We start from the raw sequence: 23,146 nt of genomic DNA on the forward strand, positions 1-23,146 counted from the left end.
TCCCGTTGCGGAGCACAGGCTCCGGACGCGCAGGCTCAGCGGCCATGGCTCACGGGCCCAGCCGCTCCGCGGCATGTGGGATCCTCCCAGACCGGGGCGCGAACCCGGTTCCCCTGCATCGGCAGGCGGACGCGCAACCACTGCGCCACCAGGGAAGCCCTGAATGTAATTATTGATAATATTAGGGTATAGGTCTGCCATATTATCCATTGTATACTATTTTTTTCCTTTTGCTTCTTATTCCTCTTTTTTTTGGCCTTCCTATGGCTTACTAGTACCTTTCTCAGAGCTCTGTTTTAATTTATTTATAGTGTTTTTGAGTATGTTGCTTTGTATAGATTCCTTAGGGGTTGCTTTAGCTAATGCTATATACATAGGTAACTCATCACAGCCTAATGGTATCCACTTTGAAGTATAGAAAAGTTACCTCCATTTAAGTCCCTTTATCCTCTCCATTATGAAAACTACAACAGTTCACCTGGGATCAGAATAGAGTTTTAGAAGTTGGGTCCAAAATATAAAGCCCTGTGGTCCCTGAACTTCAGGTATGACCTTGAGGTCTCAAGCCATTCTTGTACTAGTAACACCCTATTTGTACAGGCAACGGGCTTGCAGGTACCCAACAAAACATACCCTCCTTTATGCCCATGAATGCAATTTAAAGAAACATAAGAATATAACCATCCACTATAGTTCAGACCTCAAATGTCTGAACATCTGTCTAAAAGCCCTAGCCAGATGGTCAGTATCAATATATAGTATCACATCTGTGGCTGTAATTGGGTAAAATGAAGTACTTGTCTCAGAAGGTGTGGATCCCACCATGGACAGCCACTCCACTTTCAGAATTTGGTTCCTATACTATCTCTGAATTCTGGAAATTAAAACCAACAAGCAACTCATCATGTTTCTTGCCCTTTATTGCTTTTCTAGCCCCGGGATCATCTAGTTAGTGGATTAAAGCATACAGTTCTGTACCACAGAATGTATTATGTTCCTAGGTCAGTGTGCTGATACCTGGCCAACTCACAATTTGGCATGATCAGAACTGTACTCTAGACACATTAATCACATAGTTGGAATGAAGAAACGGGTAGCAGGGAGATCAGGCTTCTATAGAGGGAGGGCTGGGAATGAAGCAGGGAAGGCCTGAACAAAGGTGTGGCCATGGAGATGTAAAGGAATAGAATTATGTAGGAGAGGCTGCAAAAATAGAATGTGATAGGATACAGCAAGTGATTGGGCTCTGGAGCTAAGGAAGGAGAGAAAGTCCATGGTTCTGAGTCTGTGAGGCAGCACTAAGAAAAGTAGGTGAATAAGAGAAGGAGCTGGGGGGAGGGTGGAGAGGAATGTGAGATTCTGAACATGTAGGATCTAAGGTCTCAGTGGCTGGCTGTAAAGACTGGTTAGGAGCTCAAGGAAGACATCACAATTAGGGATCTCAATTCAGTAGGCTCCTGGACAGAGATGAGAGTGAAAGCTGCAGGAGTGGAGCTCACCATGAGGACGATGCAGAGAAAAACAAACAGACCAAAGATTGAACCCTGGTAAAACAAAACAAAACAAAACAAAACAAAACAACCAAGGGAGTGCAGTCAGATGGCAGACAAAGAGTAGATGGTTCAAAGAGGGCATGATTGACAGGTCACAGGCTGCCAAGACGTCAAGGAAGTTAAGGACTGGGAAAGGGCCACTGGTTTGGCCCAATGACAAAGAGATCACGGTGGCCCACATGTACAGATGCCCGAAACCAGATGCAGTGGACAGGTGGCCAGAAAGCAGGGCCCACGAGAGGTTCAAGGACTGGGAGAGAGAGAACAAGCTCGAGAGCTCAGCAGCTACAATGGTTGATGGGTGTGGGTATTTTGTTTAGTTTGGGAAAATATGAGTATGCTGTAGGAGAAAGAGTACCTAAGGAGAGAACAAGCCAGGCCTGGAGAAGGATGGAGGGAGGAGATGAGATCAGGGAACCAGAGGGGAAAAGGATCAGGCATTTCTTCCTCCGGGATGGGAGAGAAGCAGGGAGGCACGAAGCTAGGGAAAAATTTAAGGTGAAAACAATGAAAGTATAGGATGCTGCTCCAAAGGCTCTGTACACATGATTAATTTTCTTTTTAACCCAAAATGCTTTTCTCAATGAAATTTATGTAATTCAGTTGGGGCAAAGGGGGTTTCCAAATCTGACTAATCAGCAACACTAATTGGGAAACTTAAAAAATACAGATTCCTAGGTCTCAAACCAGCCACACTAAACAAGAATTTCTGGCGGAGGGAGCCCAGGAACCTGAATTTTAAAGCCTCCTCAGTGATTCTGACGGTTAGCTGGGTTTGAGACCTCCTAGTATGTTTTCAACCAAAGACGTGTATCAAAATCACGGGGGGCAGACGATGACTCTGCAGAGCACAGCTATTAATATCTTTAAAAGCTCCCCAGGTGATCGGATGTGCACCCTGGTTAAGAAACACGGTCAAGAAACGGGTTTGAAAAAGCAACCTGGTTGGAAAGGATGCTGGTGTCGCCATACAGATTGGTTCTCTGTTGTTCATATCACCTGGCAATTTCCTCTGGACATTTTTCCTATCAAAACAGCACCTGCTCCGAGCCTGGCTGTCACAGGTGAACTGATACGATCCCCTGTGGCTTCTCAGTGCATTTCCACAGGCAGCCAGGCTGGTGGGGAGGTCATCTCTGCTCTTTGGAGAGACACTGGAATTTTCTGAAGTCTCTTTAAGGGAAAGCATATAGAATAACATTGTTCTTTCTCTGAACTAACGACACACTGTACCTTATGGAAGAAACGGTAAGACGCAGAATGCAGACAAGGTGGTAGAAAAAGCAATGATGGTTCATGTTTCATTAATTCGAAAGAAAATCTGATCAAGCAGCTTCATAATTAATTTGGTCTGAAAATTCCTTGCCCTCTTATGTCGATTTTTCTTTCTTTTTTAAGCAGCAGCAACAATACAACAACAACTACAGAAATGAGAGCCTGACACATAATTGTTTGGTTTGAGGGAGGCTGCAAGCCCAGCTCTCTTAATGCCTCCCAGAGAAATACAACATTTTCTTTTATCCAAAATGGTGGTGTGATCCAATTCCTGCTCCAGCAGCCCCAGTACCTCATCTGTTGGAGTCTTTAAGTTTACGGCACAGACGGAAGCAGTCAGTTTCTCTCTCTTTTTATAGGACATTCACATTTGCATTCTCAACAGACAGTACAAGCCTCAAAGGCCAGATTCCCCCCAATGTAATAATCCTACACTTGAAATATGAACGATATAATAGCAGCATGAAAATATTCTTACCCCGATGAAGGCTGGCTCCAGCTGTGGCTTAGTAAGTCAAAAACTAGTAAACTTGCTTGTAATAACATCCTAAAAATTCCAAAGGTTATTTTCCCTCATCCACAGTTAAAAAGCCATCTCCTACAGAACACTGTCACATCTGTGACGTGTCCAGGATTAAGGCAAGAGGGTTCTTGCTTATAGTAATTTGTCTGGTTAGAGATTAAAGAAAAAAACCTGTCTTGAGCTGTCAGTTAATATTTTTTCACTTAAAAAAAAATCCATCTTCATGCTTCACAGCAGAACTGTGTGATTTTTAAACAGAGGTAAATTCTCCTCCTATCAGGCATCTGATAGTTTTTTGCATGTCAGCGCAAGGCAAGCAAACAAAACACGACCCGCGAAGTTTCAAATGCATCTTAGTAACATAAACGGAAATTAGTTAGCTTTCTTTGATATCGAATTACCGAAGCATCTCACTGAAAAAACAAAATCCTCCTTGCAATTAATAAAGAATTGGGGTATTCTAACCAAGCTGAAAGCTAAGAACCTTCAAATTCCAAATCTTTCCATTCCTGGATGAGCTTTGGTATTCAGATGTTAATAGGATGCCTTTTTTTTTTTTTTTTTTTGGCCAATGTTCAGGCCAAAGAGTCTGTGAAACAGACTTTTTCCATCCTATGACCTGTTTTAGAATTTCTTTCTTGCAAAATGTTAGTTATTTTACTTGGCGGATTGCCCGAATTCATTCTTACTTTCTCTCTTTCTCCTCCAATTACTTTATCTCCTCTCCCTTCTCTTTTCTCTCCCTTCTTCATCCTGTCTCTCTTCTATTCTTTGATAAATCATGGATTTAAATGAAAGTCCACTTGGACCTACAGTCTATGTGAGATTTGACAGGGTTGCTGGAGTTAGCAAATAAAAATACAGAATCCTGGGGCTCCCTGGTGGTGCAGTGGTTAAGAACCCGCCTGCCAGTGCAGGGGACACAGGTTCAAGCCTTGGTCTGGGAAGATCCCACATGCCGCGGAGCAACTAAGCCCGTGCGCCACAACTACTGAGCCTGCACTCTAGTGCGCCACAACTACTGAGCCCGCACTCTAGAGCCCGCAAGCCACAGCTACTGAAGCCCGCATGCCTAGAGCCCGTGCTCCGCAACAAGAGAAGCCACCGCAATGAGAAGCCCGTGCACCGCGACGAAGAGTAGCCCCTGCTCGCTCCAACTAGAGAAAGCCGGAGCGCAGCAACGAAGACCCAACACAGCCAAAAAATTTAAAATTAATTAATTAATAATAATTAAAAAAAATACAGGATCGCCAGTGAAATTCAAATTTCGGGTAAAAAACGTTTTTTTTAGTGTATGTCCCAAATACTGCATGAGACATACTTACACTCAAAAACTATTCCTTGTTCATCTGAAATTCAAATGGAACTGGGTGTCTGGTATTTAATCTGGCAGTCCTAGTTTGGAGGTTAAACACAGGGACATGAAACAACAAAGACATCTATTTACAACAACTGGAAGAAGCGACATTTCCATTCCCGTCTTCCTGAATGCTTTTGGTCTAGGTGTAACATTTTCTGTGGCATTACTTCAATTTATTTTTGATCAATCAAGTTTTACTAAAAGCTCCACAGAGGATATCACATCTTGATACTGAAGAAGTCCAGCCAGGGTTTCAGGGCTAACCCAGCACCACCTGAATCCAGAACTTGCAAAACCGGTCCCTCAGGAAACATGCAATTTTAGTCCAAGCAACAAAAACCGTACAAATATTCAAGTTTTAATGGCTCACTTTTCTTCAAAATTTGAACCTCAAATTTGGTACTTTCAAAGGCACTGAACTCTGCCGTTCTTACTCTGAGGCTGTGTAGCATGATTGGTAACAGAATTATTAGAAAAAAACAACAGAATTCAAACGTACTTCACAATGTAATGAAATGATCACCTCTTGGACATTTTAAGGGGAAGATAAAAATAATGATATGCTACAGACATTTAAAGATAAGATTAAAATCTTAATTATGCTAATTATTAATTCAAGTATATTTTTCAACATCTTGAGTATACCCAGGGGTATCACACAATTCAGAAATGCTGTTCTCTTGCTCAGAGACACATTAATATTCAGTATTTGGAAGTAATTTGAAATCTAATAGCTGAAATGAAGGCTGTATAGAAGCGTAGTTAAAAGCATGGGCTCAGGAGGCAAAATGAGTTCAAATCCCAGCTCTGTCACACACTAGCTGTGTGACTCTGGGCCAGTTACTTACCCTCTCAGTGCATCATTTCCCTTATCAGTAAATGGGGATAACCATCCCAGAGAGCTGTGAGAATAATATGAGTAAAATGCTTAGAATAGTGCCTAGCACATAATAAATGCTCAGTAAATTTAAGAAGCGAGAGTCATACGACCTAGTCAAAACTGTCAATAGGAAAACAAAACTCACAAAATTAGAGAATGTCTCCATTTTTTACAATTGGCTCATGAGAAAAAAGATTTTCTTTCTTGTGGTCAAATGGATAATATCTATTTTTTTCAAAATTAAAAACAATGATATTTTACGTATTTAACCATTAAAAAAATCCTCTGTTTTCAGAGTAATCTGCTTCCGGGGCTGAGTGAAAGTAACATCATCCTGTTTCAAGAAGTGAGGCTATACGATTACCAGTTCTACCCAACTAGTGCTTGTTTTTCTTGTCTCGCCCTGCTTATTATTTTCCTTACTTGCCAAAACTCCAAAAGCAAATTAATAATACTCTCTCCCCCATCCCTACAAGCCAATTCATCTAACTCAATCCTCTAGCTTTAGTGTTAAACAGACTTTCAAATGAAATAGTCTCCAGTCGCTGGGTTTCCTGCCATCTGGCCACTCGGAACTTTATTTGTCTGTGTTTTGAGCCCAGCACTGCTTAGATCCACACGACGGTGCAGCGCACGTGTCTGCAGTTTCAGGCGGCATCGTAGAAAGGTGGCTTTCAAGTCAGACGCCTGCAGGGGAATATCCTGGCTGGGCCACACCACCTGTGTGAGCTCTTGGAGCCTTGGTTTCTTTATCTATAAAAAGAGAGGTCCTAATGCTGTCGACGTTTCCCAGTTGCTATGAGGATTCAAAGAATTGATTCATCTGCAGGGTGATCCTGTGTTCCGTTTACACCGGCTGTCCCTGCATTACTGTTATATTATACAGCTCTCCTATTTTTAGAAAGCATTTAGTACACAGTCTGGCTTATAGTTAGTATTTGCTACCTCTTCATCATGATATACCGACACTGGTACTATGCGAAAGACATGCTTTAAATCCCACGGAGCCCTCATTTTTAAAGCAGGAATGGCCTTCTTAACACAGAAGGGTGAGTGCGTGCATGTGTGTGAATGCTTGCTCATCTGCCCGTATTCCTACAGTCCCTGTCCCTTTGTATATTTCAGGTACTTCAGAAGCTCAGAGTGGAGATGGAATTCTCTGTGGCAGAACCCTGAGGGCAGAGGCTGAAATATTTTCCATGTTTTTGGGGGGATCATGTGAGCACTGCTTTACCAAAATATACTCTGCCAACAGCAGAAGGCCCTTTGAGGTGAGCAGGTGGGCCGGGGCTGGGGAGCTGTTCTTTGACTTCCGCCAGCTACTGGGACTGTCAGATGAATTCCAGACTCCAGCCTCTGCTACTTCCAAGACCTCCATCACCGGGCAGAAATACCACCCTGACTCATTGCCTGTAACCAGGCTTCCTCCTGTCTCCTTCCGCAAGCTTCCTCACAGGCTCTGTGGGCTGCAATTCTCTCGAAACTATGGAAGGAGAGCAGATATTCAGGGCTTGAAGGGAGATGCCAGCCCTCTGCTCAGAAACAGAATTTCTCCCTTAGTATCTCTTCTAGTTCGTGCGCCCTCTGCACCAGACCTAAAGCAGCGCCTCCAAGTGGCTCTGACCCAGCGGGGATCTCAGCTCTGCCACTGCCAACTGTGAGGTCTCACCCACTGAGACCTCGATTATCCCTTCTGTAATATGAGAGCTAGTAATGTCACCTCACTGGATTGTTGTGAGACTGAAGTAAGACAACATGTCCGGCAGAGTGCCTGGCACAAGATAGGCATTGAATGCATGGGGAGTATCATTTTGGCACCAGGCTGCCTGAGAAGGGACCAGCATTAGAGGCATAGGGGTGCAAAGAGAATCTGTGATCTGGGGGTGGGAGGGACAGGGGAGAACTCAGTTTGTAAATATACCAGGTCTGCATTTTGAAGATTTATATCTAATTAAAATCCATAGAAAAGAAAGCACAAATCAAGCTAACGGTATTTCTGAAAGAAGATACACGAAATGCACAGTGGATATATTCCAACCATCCTCTGTGTTATCCTGCATTCATTCATTTACTCATACTAACAATCTTTTACTGAATAAGTATTATGTTCTAAATGCTGAGCCAGGCTTCAACACAAGAGTGTGAAGCAGCTTTATGAAAGAAAACACTTGGAGGAAGCATAATCAGCCTGTTAATGTCAGGCAATATTTATTGATTATGCACTGCAATCAATACATATGGTAATGTTTATTGATTTACCACAGTCTCCCTTGGCCACAGTGACTCAGAAAAACACTGCCATCTGCTACAGTCACAATGAATACAGAGGAGCTCCAGTTTATTAGTGAATGTCTCTTTGGACTGAAAGAGCTCTTTGCAAAGGTGCCAAACTCACTTTCAGGTACTGTCCACCTGAATCATTAAGTGAAGGAAGCAGTTGCTTCTGTGGTCTAGTTAGGGGTTGGTGCAAACTAACCCTTCCTGCATGGCATACGTACACCCCAAATACCTACGTCTTGAGCCTGTGAATGAAATTTTCTGAGTTGTCACTCCCTTGAGCTAAAGCTTTCCTTGGCCCTAATAGAATGCCTCGGGTTCTCTGAGGGGAGTCCTGCCAGGCGCCCTGTAAACTAGCCTGTCAGGCAGTGTGGGCCAGAGAGATGGCCCGTGGCAGATGGGGGAGGCGACAGGCTCACTGGAGGCAAATCTTTGGACAAGCTTCTTATACTCTCTCAGCCCTGATTTCCTCATCTGTAAAACAGGAAAGAAGAACTTCCTTTCCAGGCTATTGGGAGGACAGAAGAAATCATCTCCATCAGGTGACCAAGCCGGGGTTAGAAATACTGCAGGGCCCCTACAGGTGGTTTCCTTTTCGTTCCTCACTCCTGTGGCACAAACTATCTCGTTAGTTGCTCAGTAACCTCTCCTGTGTTTCGTGAACATGGGTTGACCAAAAATGAATTTGTGTAGTTTGACCTGCATTTAAAAACTATTAAAAAAAAAGAAAATGTCAGCGTCATGGTGGGTCCTGTTTTGTGACACTGTTGTTTGAAACACACACTCTCGTAGGATGTGACATATGGCTGACTGGGTAGGTTATGTTTGAAAATTTGAGATGGGTATGTACTCCGAAGAATGAAAGCTGGAACTTGAAGGGATATTTGTATACTCATGTTCATAGCAGCGTAATTCACAACAGCCAAAAGGTAGAAGCAACTCAAATGTCCATTGATGGATGAATGGATAAAGAAAACGTCTCTACACACAATGGAATATCGTTCAGTTTTAAAAAGAAAGAAAATGCCTTTTTAAAGAGGAGGGAGGGGCTTCCCTGGTGGCACAGTTGGTTGGGAGTCCGCCTGCCGAGGCAGGGGACACGGGTTCGTGCCCCGGTCCGGGATGATCCCACATGCCGCGGAGCGGCTGGGCCCGTGAGCCATGGCCGCTGAGCCTGCGCGTCCGGAGCCTGTGCTCCGCAACCGGAGAGGCCGCAACAGTGAGAGGCCCGCGTACCGCAAAAAAAAAAAAAAAGAAAAAAAAAAAAAAAAAAAAGAGGAAGTAAATTCTGACACCCGCTACGACATGGATGAACCTTGAAAACATAATGCTAAGTGAAATAAGCCAGACACGAAAGGACAAATACTGTCTGATTCCACTTATATGATGTCCCTGGAGCAGTCAAAATTAGAGAGACAGAAAGCAGAGTAGTGGCTGCCAGGGGCTGGAGAGAGGAGGAAATGGAGAGTTACTAGCTTTGGCAATTTATTAATTTGGCCTATTAATGGGGACAGAGTCTCAGTTTGAGAAGATGAAGAGTTCTGGGAATACTTCATGGTGATGGGAGCCACAACAATGTGAAGGTACTTAATGCCCCTGAACTGCACACTTAAAGATGGTTAAGACTATAGATTTTATGCTATGCATATTTTAATCACAATTAAAATTAAAACCCTTTAAATTACCCCAAAAAAGCTTGAGAAATGCTGACCTAGATGACACCCTGAGGAGAGGTATGTTTGGATGGAGTCCAGGTGTAGAGGAAAGAGAAAGCATCAGTCGAGGGGAACAAAACAAGAGAGGGGAACAGACTTCCTAGTTTTGCTGAAGAATTTTCTTCTATGACCTCTGGGACCATGGGCCTTCCAGTCTGGTGTACGAACATGAAAGATAAGGTTTGCAGTCTTGTTCTGTGATGGCATAATTTCCAATCTACATTCCTGGATTTGTTTGCTGTTTTAATCTGACGGTATAACCAACACAACAGCAACATCTAATTTCCTTTTCAGGTAAAACTGACAGCCTCCTCACCTCTCTTTTCCTTCAGCAATGGTGCCCAGCCCCAGCTGGACTTGTTGGTCTTTGAAGGCTGGGTCAAGGCCTTCCCTCCTTATCCACTGGACAAGCCATACCTCTCAAGGGCCTTCGGTCTAATTTATTCATCTACAAAACAAGGGGGTCCAAGGAGCCCTAGAGACCCTTCCTACGTTATTTTTTATTCTTAGTGTCTAAGAGTTGGAGAAATGGGATCTGGCCAATTTTCTCTAGGCAAAGTGTCTATACTAGATTTCTCATTTTCCTAGCAGACAGGAGCCTGGCAAATTACTTAAACAGATACGGAAAGGAAGTCTCTGGGGAAGGTACCTCGTGGGCTAAAAGAACAGTCACAGTTCATCATTTTAGACACGCATTGCTATGGCCAAAATAAATATCAGAAAGGTTTTAAACTTCTCTGAAAAAAAAAACATCTTTTGGTAACAGTTCTCAAATCGACTTTGATCTCTCAAATTCCAAAACCTATTATATGATCAGTTTGTATAATCTTATTATTAAAAGCACATGCATAAGTGATAGATTTCTTTATATGTTTAGCACATAATTGTTTCTGTGTATATTTTTCCTCCATATTTAACATTTTCTAAGATAATTCTACAATGGGCATAAGATATTTTTAATAAATAACTATGGACTGAATGTTTGTGTTCCCCTCCCCCCAAACTTATATATTGAAATTCTAACCCCCACTGTGATAGTGTTAGGAGCTGGGCCTTTGGGAGGTAATTAGTCATGAGGGTAGAACCATCACGAATGGGATTAATGCCCTTATAAGAAGAGACACGGGGCTTCCCTGGTGGCGCAGTGGTTGAGAGTCCGCCTGCCGGTTCAGGGGACACGGGTTCGTGCCCCGGTCCGGGAAGATCCCACGTGCCGCGGAGCAGCTGGGCCCGTGAGCCATGGCCGCTGAGCTTGCGCGTCCGGAGCCTGTGCTCCGCAATGGGAGAGGCCACGACAGTGAGAAGCCCGCGTACGGCGAAAAAAAAAGAAAAGACACGAAAGAGCTTGCTTCTCCCCTCTCCGCTCTTTGCCATGTGAGGACACAGCGAGAAGATGGCCATCTGCAAACCAGGAAGTGGGCCAGACACTGAATCTGCCGGCACCTTGATCCTAGACTTCCTAGGCTCCAAAACTGTGAGAGAGAAATTTCTGCTGTTTATAAGCCACCTAGTCTATAGTGGTTTGTTATAGCAGCCTGAACTGATGGAGGTAAATACTTTTCATTGATATAAACACACTTCACCTTTCACCTTTATAAATGACTCACAGGTGCACATCAGACATCTGGAAAGGAGCTTTGGGCATCACCTAGACCCACTCTGTTCCATCAGTCGGTGATATCCAATTCTTCCAAGACATTTAAAATTAGAAGTCAGTGGCGGAGGTGAATTCTCCAGCCACCTCCTGGCTATGCATTCTCCTTTGGGGAGAGGTAAAGCCATGCACTGCTGACCTCTGGTCCTATTGTCTGAAGGCTGGGAGAAGAGCTCATTCCGGCTGACATGTCTGGAGAAGACTGACCGCTCTGCCTTCTTCTTCACAGCTCCAGCTTTACTAGAAGACCTTTGTAAACTTAACCCTCTCTTAGCATGTCACCTTTTTTAAAGGAGAGATGAAAATTCTCATTAAGCTCTGATCTGTACCAACTGCAGAGATAGGGTTGTTTTCTAAATCATGAATCCTATTAAATAGCAGTAATAAGTATTTACTGAGTGCCTACTAGGTAATGGGCACTTTCCATATATTACTTCCAACTACTATATTAACTTGGGAGAAATAAGATTTCATGGGTTGCTCTAATTCAGTTTGAGCTTACAGTAGTTTCCAAGTCTTTTACTGCACAATGTGCACACCTGGTAGACCATTTCCTTCTGCTTCATTTTGTTAATTTTTTTTTCTTCTAGAAGTTTAACTATTTGTGTTTAATCCAATTTCCTTAATTTATGAAGGTCATTTTTGAATCTTCATTTATTCTTTAAAGTAATAGGTACGCTTTTCAAATGCAGACAGATCCTCTGTTAGGAGTTTTCCACAAGCCTATGCTTTTGACCTCTGACTTAAGCGTGGATTTGCCAGTGGTGGGCAAATCTGGATTAAGCAAGCACGGTGACCCTAAGATTGCGGTCTTCGTTGTATCTTGGAAATCTCCATTTGCTCCTTATTCCTAGAACTTTCCTAGTGAAGAGGACAATCTAACAGGATCTCAGTCTGCTCTTCCTCTGCAGGCACTACCTTAGGCACTTGCTCTAAAACGTCATCACCATAGTCAAGGTCATGTAGGTTTTCTTCTATGTTATCTTTTAGGAGTTTTATAGTTTTGTGTCTTACATTTAGGTCTGTGATCCATTTTGGGTTAATTTTAGTGAGGGGTGTAAGGTCTGTGTCTAGATTCATTTTTTTTGCATGTGGATATGCAGTGTTCTACCACCATTTGTTGAAAAGACCATCTTTGTCCATTGTATTGTCCTTGATCCTTTGTCAAAGACCAGTTGACTATATTTATGTGGGTCTATTTCTGGGCTCTCTATTCTGTTCCACTGATCTACTTATCTATTCTTTCGCCAACACTGTAGCTTTATAGTAAGTCTTGAAGTCGGGTAGAGTCAGTCCTCCAACTTTGTTCTTCTCCTTCAATACTGTATTGGCTATTCTATGTCTTTTGCTTTTCCACTGAGATTTTAAAATCAGTTTGTTGATATCCACAAAATACCTTGCTGGAATTTTGATTCAGATTGCATTGAATCTATAGATCAAGTTGGGGAATTTGTTTTTTATTAGAAGTATTCCATTATGTTTCCAGTATATTGGAAAGTATGCCAGTATACCAAGATTGTTTATCCATTTACCAGCTGATGTATATTGGGGTTGTTTCCAGTTTTCGACTATCAAGAATAAAGCCGCTATTAAAATTCTTGTACTAATCTTTTAAAGGACATATGTTTCTCTTTTTCCCCATGCTAATAATTACAAATGGAATTGCTGGAACTAGTAATAAGTGTGTGCCTAATTTCTGGGGAATGCAATAAATGTGTTTTGTAGAAGGAACAGTTTTAAAAAATGGTTATGCCATTTTACGCTCCCATCAGCAATGCACTAGGGTTCCAATTGCTTCATATCTCCTGACTATTTGGTGGTGTTGGTCTTTTCAATTTTAGTCATTCTAGTGGGTGTATAGTGGTATCTCATTGTGGCTTTAACTTGCATTTCCCTGAAGATGAATATTATTAGTAAAATGCATGTTTTCAATTCCTTACTGGACATTTGTATGTCTTCTTTGTCTGTTCAAGGCTTTGCCCATTTAAAAAATTTGTGTCTTTATCATTTTGTTATCGAATTGTCAGAGCTCCTGATACGTTCTGGATACAAACTATTTGTCAGATATATGTATTGCAAGTATATTCTCCCAGTTTGTGTCTTGCCTTGTCATTTTGATGACCAGATGTTTTGAATTTTGATGAAATCCAATTCATCGGGGTTTTCTTTTCTTTTCTGTGGTTTTGTGATTTCTGTAAGAAATCATTGCAGGTTGTGAAGATATTGTCCAATGTTTTCCTTTAGAAGCTTTATAGTTTTGGCCTTTATATGGAGGTCTGTGATCCATCTCAATTGTGTCTTAAGTGAGATTCAGATTTTCCCTCAGTAGTTCCTCCAGCACCATTTGTTGAAGATTTGTCTTTGTCAAAAATCAGTTGACCGTATATGTGTGGGTCTATTTCTAGACTCTGTTTTGTTCCATTGATTTATTTGTCTGTCCATGTGAATGCCACACTACCTTAATTACTTTAGTTTTACAGTCAGTCTTGAAATCAGGTACTGTAAGGCCTCCAACCCTGCTCTTCTTCAAGACTGCTTTGGCTACCTAGGACCCTTGCTTTTCTATAAAAATTTTAGAATCATCTTGTCATTTTCTAGAAAAGTGCCCTGTTGGCCTTCTGATCAACACTGTGTTGTATCTGGTATATCATTATGAGAAGAACTGACATATTAACATTATGAGCCTTCCAATTTATGAACATCTCTCCATTTAAGTCTAAAATTTCTCTCATCAAGGTTTAATAGCTTTCAGTGTACAAGTCTTATATGTCTTTTGCTAAATATATTAAGTATTTTGTATCACTGTAAATGGGACTTTTAAAATTTCATTTTGCAATTGTTTACTGCTATTAGAAACACAACTGATTTTTGTAAACTGACCCTGCTGAATTCATTTATTGGTTCTAGTAGTTGTTTATTAAATTTCTTAGGATTTTCTCTATAAATGATCATTCATAAAGATTTTTCCAAAAGATTTTTCAATCTTTATGCCTATTATTTCTTTTTCTTGCCTTATTGTACTGACTAGAACTACAATGCTGAATAGAAGTGATAAATGCAGACATTACTGCTGTTCTTTTTTCTTTCTTTTTTTAAAAATTTTATTTCTTTCTTTATTTATTTTTGGCTGTGTTGGGTCTTCGTTGCTGCACGCGCGGGCTTTCTCTAGTTGCAGCGAGCGGGGGCTACTCTTCGTTGTGGTGCGCGGGCTTCTCATTGCAGTGGCTTCTCTCACTGTGGAGCACGGGCTCTAGGCGCACGAGCTTCAGTAGTTGCGGCACATGGGCTCAGTAGTTGTGGCCCACGGGCTCTAGAGCACAGGCTCAGTAGTGTGGCACACGAGCTTAGTTGCTCCGTGGCATGTGGGATCTTCCCGGACCAGGGCTCGAACCCGTGTCCCCTGCATTGGCAGGCGATCGGATTCTCAACCACTGCACCACCGGGGAAGCCCTACTGCTATGTTCTTGATCTTAGGTGGAAAGTGTCTGGTATTTCACCATTAAATATGACGTTACAGTAGGTTTGGGGGTAGATGCCCTTTGTCAGATTAAATAAGTTCCCTTCTTGTACTAGTTTGCTGAGAGTTTTAAAAATCATGGATGGGTGTTGAATCATGTCAAACGCTTTGCCTTCATTTATTTAGAGGATCATATGGTTTTTCTCCTTCATTTTATTAATAAAGTGGATTACGTTAATTTTTCTTCTAACATTAAGCCAACCATTCATTCCTGTGATAAAATCCTACTTAGTTGTAATGAATAATGTCTTTTTCATATATCACTGGAACATATATGCTAATGTTTTGTTAAGGATTTTTTAGTGTTTATAAGAGATATTGGATTACATTGTTCTTTTCTTATAAGGTTTATGTCAGATTTTGGTATCAAGGTTATACTGGCCTTATACAATGAATTGGGTAGTTTTTCTTCCTCTTTTATATCCTTTTTTTTTTTTTTTTGTGGTACACGGGCCTCTCACTGTTGTGGCCTCTCCTGTTGCGGAGCACAGGCTCCAGACGTGCAGGCCCAGCGGCCATGGCTCACGGGCCCAGCCTCTCTGCGGCATGTGGGATCCTCCCGGACTGGGGCACGAACCCGCGTCCCCTGCATCGGCAGGCGGACTCTCAACCACTGCGCCACCAGGGAAGCCCCCGCTTCTATTTTCTGAAGGAGTTTTTATAAGACTAGCAGTTCATTTGGCGGTGTTTCATTGGTAAAAACATTTCTTATTTAAGTTTTGATGGAATTTACCAGTGAAACCACCTGACTCTGGAGGAATTTTCTTTGTGGAAAAGTTTTGATTACAAATTCAATTTCTTTAATAGCAATTGGGTCATTCAGATATTCTATTTCTTCATGTGGCAGTTATGGTTAAGTTACTTATGGTAACTATTTTTCAGGGAAATTGACTATTTCATCTAAGTTGTCAAATTAATTAGCAGAAAGTAGTTCGTAATATCCAGTTACTATTGTTTAAACTTCTGTAGGCTATATAATGATACCCACTCTTTCTTTGCTAATGCTGGTGATTTATGTTTCCCTCCTCTCTTCCTTGATTAGACTTGTTAGTGTTTTGTTAATTTTACTAAATTTTTAAAAGAACTAAATTTTGGCTTTATTAATTTACTCTATTGTTAAAAAATTTTTATTCCTATCTTTATTATGTACTTCTTCCTAATGATTTGGGTTTAATTTATTCTTCCTTTCTAGCTTCGTAAAGTGGAAACATAAATTACTGATTTCAACTTTGTTCTTTTCTAGTCATGTAAAGCTATACATTTCCTTTTTGTTGTGTGTATTGTTTTAGCAAAGCCTATAAATTTTCATAAACTGTACATGCATTTTCATTCAGTTAAAATTATTTTCTAATTTCCTATGTGATTTATTCTAACTCAAAAACTATTTAGAAATGTTATTTAACTTTCAAATATTAGGCCTTTTCTAGAATTTCATTGCTATTGACTTATAATATAACCATGCTGTGATCACAGAACACATTCTGCAAGATTTTAATCATACGGAATTTATCGATATGTCTTTTATTGTGCACAATAAGGTCTTGCTTCATTTGTACTTGATAAGATTGCATATCTTGCACCAGTCGGGTATAGTGTTTTATAAATGTCAATTAGGTCAAAGTGGCTGATAATGTTCAAATATTCTATATGCTTCCTAATATTTTGTTTAATTTTTCTACTGCTTACTGAAGAAATGGAAGTTAAAAATCTCTATTATTGTTGTTCTGTCAGTTTTTGTTTCATATATTTTGATGATCTCTTAGTAAATATGTATATACTTATGACTGGTCTGTTTTCCTCATTAACTGAACTTTTTAGCATGATAAAATGTTCTTTTTACCTCTTCTAATGCTCTTTGTCTAGAAGTCTGTTTGGTAGTTTAATAGTGTCACACTAGCTTTCTTATGCTTACTGTTTACACAGTCTATCTTTTCCTCTTCTGGCTTCAACCTATTGTGTTTTTATATTTAAATTGTATACCTTATAGACAGTAGGCAGTCTTTCAAATCTAATTTATTTTGGTATTTTATTTTAATCCCTCCAATGACAGTTATGCTTTTTCGGTATTTTTTTTTTAGTGGTTTTTCTGGTTATTATACTATGCATCCTTAACTTATTGCCAGTCTACTTGGATTTAATATTATAACACTTCACATAAAATGTAAGAATCTTAGAGTCATGCAATTCCATTTGCCCTCTCTTATCCTTTGTGGTATTTTTGTCATACATTTTACATCTACATACATCATAAGTCCCATAAAAGAGTATCTTGTTTTTTACATTACATAATCTTTTATATTTACATATATATTTATCATTTCCTGTAAATACTTCCTTCGTGTAGGTCTGAACTTCCCCCTGATATTATTCCCCTTCAGCCTGACAAATTTCCTTTATCACTGATTGTAGTGCAGGCCTTCTGGAAATACTCTCAGATTTTGAAAAACCAAAAATGTCTTTATTTCACCTTGTTTTGAAGGATATATTTGTTAGATTTAGAATTCTAGCTTAATAAAGTTCTTTATTTTTTTAAATTTATTGTTTTTATTTTGTCTTCCAGCACTTTAAAGATGTCTTTGCATTATATTCTAGCCTCCGTAGTTGGTGGTGGGAATCCTTTGGTTAACTGCGTCACTGTTACCTTTTATGTAATATGTCATTTATCTCTGGCAATGTTCAAGATTTTTCTCTTTATCTTTAATATAGGTTTTAGCAATTTTACTGTAACATTTCAAGGTGTGGTTTTATTTTTATTTATCCTGCTTAAGATTTGTTGAGCTTCTTGCATTTGTAAGTTAATGTGTTCAGCCAGTTTGGGATGCTTTCAGCCATTATTTCTTTGAATATTTTTTCTGATCTGTTTTTTCTGTCCTCTCCTTCTCAGACCCCAATTACATGTATATTATACTACCTGATATTGTCTTATAATTCACTGAGGTTCTGTTTATTGTTTTTAATCTTCATTCTCAATGTTCTTCATATTGGATAATGCTTATTGATCTGACTTTAAGTTTACTTACCCTTTATTTGGTCATTTCCATTCTTCACTAAGGCTATCCAGTGAAATTTTCGTTTCAAATATTTCACTTTTCAGTTCCAGAATTTTCACTTGGTTCTTCTTAATCATTTCCATTTCCCTGCTGAGAGTCTTCTACTTTCAATTATTATGACCATGTTTTCCTTTATATTCTTGAATATATTTTAACACCTGCTTTAAAGTTATTGTCTGAAAACTCCAACATTTAGGTAACTTTAAGTTCTATTATAGCAATTACTTTTTTTCTTGATTATGGATAACATTTTCCTATTTCTATACATATCTGTTAATTTTTGATTAGATAATAAATATTATGAATGACATGTAATAGAGGCTCTAGATCTGTTTTATTCCTTTAAAGAGTGTTGATATTTTTGTTTCAGACAAATTACTAACTGAACTTGTGAATGCTTAGGATTACACTTTGTTATGATCTACTTTGGTTTTGCCCTTAGTTTTAGGATGAATCCTTTATTCTTAAGGCGAGGCCTTTCTGAGGGTTCAGACAAAAACCTAAGTGTTTGCCAAGTCCCTATAACTTGGGTGAGATTCAAATTCCAAACTCTACAGGCAATCTTTTTAGGCAGTAGGCAGCTATTGAAATCTCTGCTCAGCTTTTCAGCTTTCTAGCTATTGTTTTCCACTGGGCTCATTGGCCTTTCTCCCATACCTATGCAGTTTAGAAGTCACCCAAGCATGGAGGAGAATTTATATACAGAAGTGGAACTCTCTTCTCTATGGCTGCCTCCTTTCTGGAATTTCTTCCCTTAAATCCCAGCCACTCTGGCAGCCTTGAACTCCATCCTCATACACTTCAAGAATATATGACTGTGGCCTTGAGTTGTAGTTACTCTTTGTGGAATGGGGAGTGCCCTCAGGAGAGAAGCTGTATAAATGTAGGTCTCATGCATTCCAATTCTTTCTCTCAAGGATCAAATTGCCAACATTTCCGCCTTCTTTTGATCAGCCTCTAGTGTCTTCAAATAGTTTTGTTTTTTAAAAAATATCTCATCCAGTGTTTTTAATAGTCATCTGCAGGAGAGTTAATACAATATAAGCTTCTCTATCATTGAGACAACTGGAACTCTATCACAAAATTTTTAATTTATGTGTGTGTGTGTTTGTGTGTGTGGAGAATAAAGTGCACCTCTCATCTTTATGAATACTCATAGGACCATTAAATAATATATCCTGAAGGGATCCCCAGGTGTTACCCAGACTACTCTTTCTTACCAGGCAATTGCTATCTAAAATGTATCATGATTAACCTCCTGCTTTTATCTATTTATTTATTAGCATCAGGTGTACAACATAATGATTCCATATATGTTTATACTGCAAAATGTAAGTCTAGTTGACTTCTATTACCACACAGTTACAAATTTTTTTTCTCGTGATGAGAACTTTTAAGTTTTACTCTTAGCAACCTTCATATATTTAATACAGTATTATTAACTATAGTCACCATGATGTATAGTACCTCCCCAGGACTTATTTATTTTATAACTAGAAGTCTGTACATTTTGACCACCTTCACCCATTTTGCCCACTCCCCACCCCCAGCCTCTGGAGGCTACCAATCTGTTCTCTGTATCTCTGAGCTCTTTTTTTTTTTTTTTTTTAAGATTTTACATACAAATGAGGTCATATGGTATTTGTTTTTCTCTGACTTCTTTCACTTAGGATGATGCCCTCAAGGTCAATCCATGTTGTCGCAAGTAGCAGGATTTCCCTCTATGGCTGAATAATATTCCATTGCGTACACATACCACATTTTCTTTATGCATTCATCCATCAGTGAACACTCAGGTTGCTTCCATGTCTTGGCCATTGCAAATCATGCTAATCTCTCGTTTTTAAAAGAGGCTAGCGAGGAAAGATGCTTTTTCAGAAAATGAGCTGCTGGATACTCTCAATTTTATACTACAATTTAAAACCAAAAAATGGCTTTAAATGACTCACAGGTCATGGAACTATACAGACAGAGGGATGTATAGGCATTACTGAAGCCAAGTCTGTCCCACCAAACCACAAATGTGGAAGAGGTATCTTTCCTAGTGCCTGTGTGTATGTTATTTACAGTTTTCAGCTCTCCTTTACCTCTTTGGTTTCCACGGAGCTCATAATTTTTGGTCTGTTTTATCACCTTGTTCCATCTTCTGGCATCTGTATACTCCTGATTCTCCTGACCTGGCTTCTAAATCATTTTGATTGCTCTGACCCTTAATGTTGAGTGTCCTCTCAAAATCCATACGTTGAAGTCCTAACCTCCAGTACTTCAGAATGTGATTTTATTTTGAGATAGCATCTTCACGGGGTAATCAAGTTAAAATGAGAACATTAGGGTGGGCCATAATCCGACATAACTAGTATTTTTATAAAAAGGGGAAATTTGGACACAGAGACATGCAGAGAAGGAAGATGATGTGAAGAAACACAGGGAGAAGATGTTTATCTACAAAACAATGAACAAGGTCTGGAATTGATCCTTCTTTCACAGAAGAAACAAACCTTAATGACTGATCTTGGGCTTCTAGCCTCCAGAACTGAGACAATAAATTTCTGTTGTTTAAGGGACCCAGTCTATGCTACTTTGTTACAGCAGCCCTAGCAAACTAATACACTTACCACTTAACAAATAAATGGGTCCCCATTTTTCTCCTTGGTTCTGACTTATGACTTTGTTCTGTCTCCTAAGATCCACTGACCCCTCAGTATGGTAAATGGCCAGAAAAGCTCAATATCCAAAGATGTGTGTCCCAATTTTTTCACTTAAGTTGAATGACTTTTCTGATCCTTAGATTCCTTATATGTGAAATAAGGATATTGTCTTACCTATCTGTCTGCATAGATAAAGCTCAGATAGGATACCACACAGAGACTGTAAAATGCTATGCAAGTCTAAGGCACCCTGAGTCCCTGCTCTTTATTCATAATGAGCTGCTCCTCTTGCCTAATTATAACAGACCACGATTAGAAGGTTCTTTGGGAGGATCAAGTTTAGAATTCTCCACTTTTAAGAGGGATACTTGCAGCCTCAGGCTTTATTTCTGCTATTTCTAGTTCAAGAGGCAGGATATGAGATGGATGACTAAGTCTGCTTTGCTCAAAGAGACACGAATGTGGGGTGATGCTTCAAACTTTCACTGTTCGCAAATCTCCAGAGGGTTTAAAAATAATTCCTCAGACAACATATTTATTTTGATAAGGTAATGAGCTATGGAAACCAATTCTTTTAGAGAATGGACTTTTCGGAGATGTATAAGGGGAGGAGAACTTTAGCGGCACATCAAACTGTATTAGCAAAATTGGAGTCCACTGAATGTGATTTTAAATTTGAAAAAATTAAATGCAGGATGCTAGCAGCTTTCCAAAATATTTTGTATGCTCCTTTGCCTGTTTTTAAGGTGACTGGTTAATGAGAATTTGAAAAATTGTTGTTTCTACAGTAATTAACACTTTTATAAAATTATTTATAAAAAAAAACTTACTCCCAAATAGTTGACATTCTAGTTGCATAAATTCTTATCTAGTCTCAAACACTGCTCAAAAGAACTACATATTTAAATGATTCTACCCTTTTCAGTTCTCTAGAATGCCTCCAGATGGCATTAAAACCCTTCTCCTACTATATTTTACTATCAAAAATTTAAAAATTAGTAATATTTTAACCATTTAAAACCAGTCACATTCATTTTATCATTAGAAATCATGATAATGGAACTATTTTGAACTTTTAGGGTAACATCTTAAGAAACATATAATCATAACCTTTATGAAACAAATAGCCATCCTATGTAAGCCAAAGGCTCTTCCTAGATTGAGAAACAGATCTTGGACAAATACACTCAATAATGTTATATGGGAAGCTGTCATTTCTAATGAATAGCACTTTAAATGCTTAGTAATAAGAGCACTGGTCCAAATATAGATACATGCACAAAACTGTCTTATAATAAGAAAACACATTTAACTCCTCAGAAATGATAAAAAAATAATGATTTTTAAGGAGTAAACATGTTACTAATTCTTATGGAGCTAAAATAATTTGTTAGCTTGTGAATTATGTAAACTTTGGCATATAAATTTGGCATCGAATTAATCGTCAAAACATTTTTTGGATTGCTTGAGTATTGAGAGGAAAAAGACAAAACGTAGAGTGAAGAACATGTTTTAAAAGAGCCTTTTGTAGTTTTTTAAGGAACCTCCATACTGTTCTCCATAGTGGCTGTTTCAATTTACATTCCCACCAGCAGTGCAAGAGGGTTCCCTTTTCTCCACACCCTCTCCAGCATTTATTATTTCTAGAGTTTTTGATGATGGCCAATCTGACCGGTGTGAGATGATATCTCATTGTCGTTTTGATTTGCATTTCTCTAATGATTAATGATGTTGAGCATTCTTTCATGTGTTTGTTGGCGATCTGTATATCTTCTTTGGAGAAATGTCTATTTAGTTCTTCTGCCCATTTTTGGATTGGGTTGTTTGTTTTTTTGTTATTGAGCTGCAAGAGTTGCTTATAAATTTTGGATATTAGTCCTTTGTCAGTTGCTTCGTTTGCAAATATTTTCTCCAGTTCTGAGGGTTGTCTTTTTGTCTTGTTTATGGTTTCCTTTGCTGTGCAAAAGCTTTTAAGTTTCATTAGGTCCCATTTGTTTATTTTTGTTTTTATTTCCATTTCTCTAGGAGATGGGTCAAAAAGGATCTTGCTGTGATTTATGTCATAGAGTGTTCTGCCTGTGTTTTCCTCTAAGAGTTTGATAGTGTCTGGCCTTACATTTAGGTCTTTAACCCATTTTGAGTTTATTTTTGTGTATGGTGTTAGGGAGTGTTCTAATCTCATACGATAAAGAAGATGTGGCACATATATACAATGGAATATTACTCAGCCATAAAAAGAAATGAAACTGAGTTATTTGTAGTGAGGTAGATGGACCTGGAGTCTATCATACAGAGTGAAGAAAGTCAGAAGGAGAAAAACAAATATCGTATGCTAACACATATATATATGGAATCTAAGAAAAAAAAATGTCATGAAGAGCCTAGGGGTAGGACGGGAATAAAACACAGACCTACTAGAGCATGGACTTGAGTATATGGGTAGGGGGAAGGGTAAGCTGTGACGAAGTGAGAGAGTGGCATGGACATATATACACTACCAAACGTAGGGTGGATAGGTAGTGGGAAGCAGCCGCATAGCACAGGGAGATCAGCTCGGTGCTTTGTGACCACCTAGAGGGGTGGGATAGGGAGGGTGGGAGGGAGGGAGACGCAAGAGGGAAGAGATATGGGAACATATGTATATGTATAACTGATTCACTTTGTTATAAAGCAGAAACTAACACACCATTGTAA

The 23,146-nt window shown here is 39.4% G+C and overlaps 1 protein-coding gene across 1 annotated transcript in view; it reads right to left on the reverse strand.

Moving 5' to 3' along the window:
- Positions 1-23,146, reverse strand: part of AFF3 (ALF transcription elongation factor 3) — a 586,002-nt gene that overhangs the window by 159,477 nt on the left and 403,379 nt on the right. Inside the window, exon 9 of the mRNA XM_028496803.2 lies at positions 5,560-5,613. Coding sequence (XP_028352604.1) covers positions 5,560-5,613 — 54 coding nt within the window. The remainder of the gene's footprint in view (positions 1-5,559; positions 5,614-23,146) is intronic.

The sequence above is a fragment of the Physeter macrocephalus genome, chromosome 12, assembly GCF_002837175.3.
Source record: "Physeter macrocephalus isolate SW-GA chromosome 12, ASM283717v5, whole genome shotgun sequence".
NCBI classification, from domain to species: Eukaryota; Metazoa; Chordata; class Mammalia; order Artiodactyla; family Physeteridae; genus Physeter; species Physeter macrocephalus.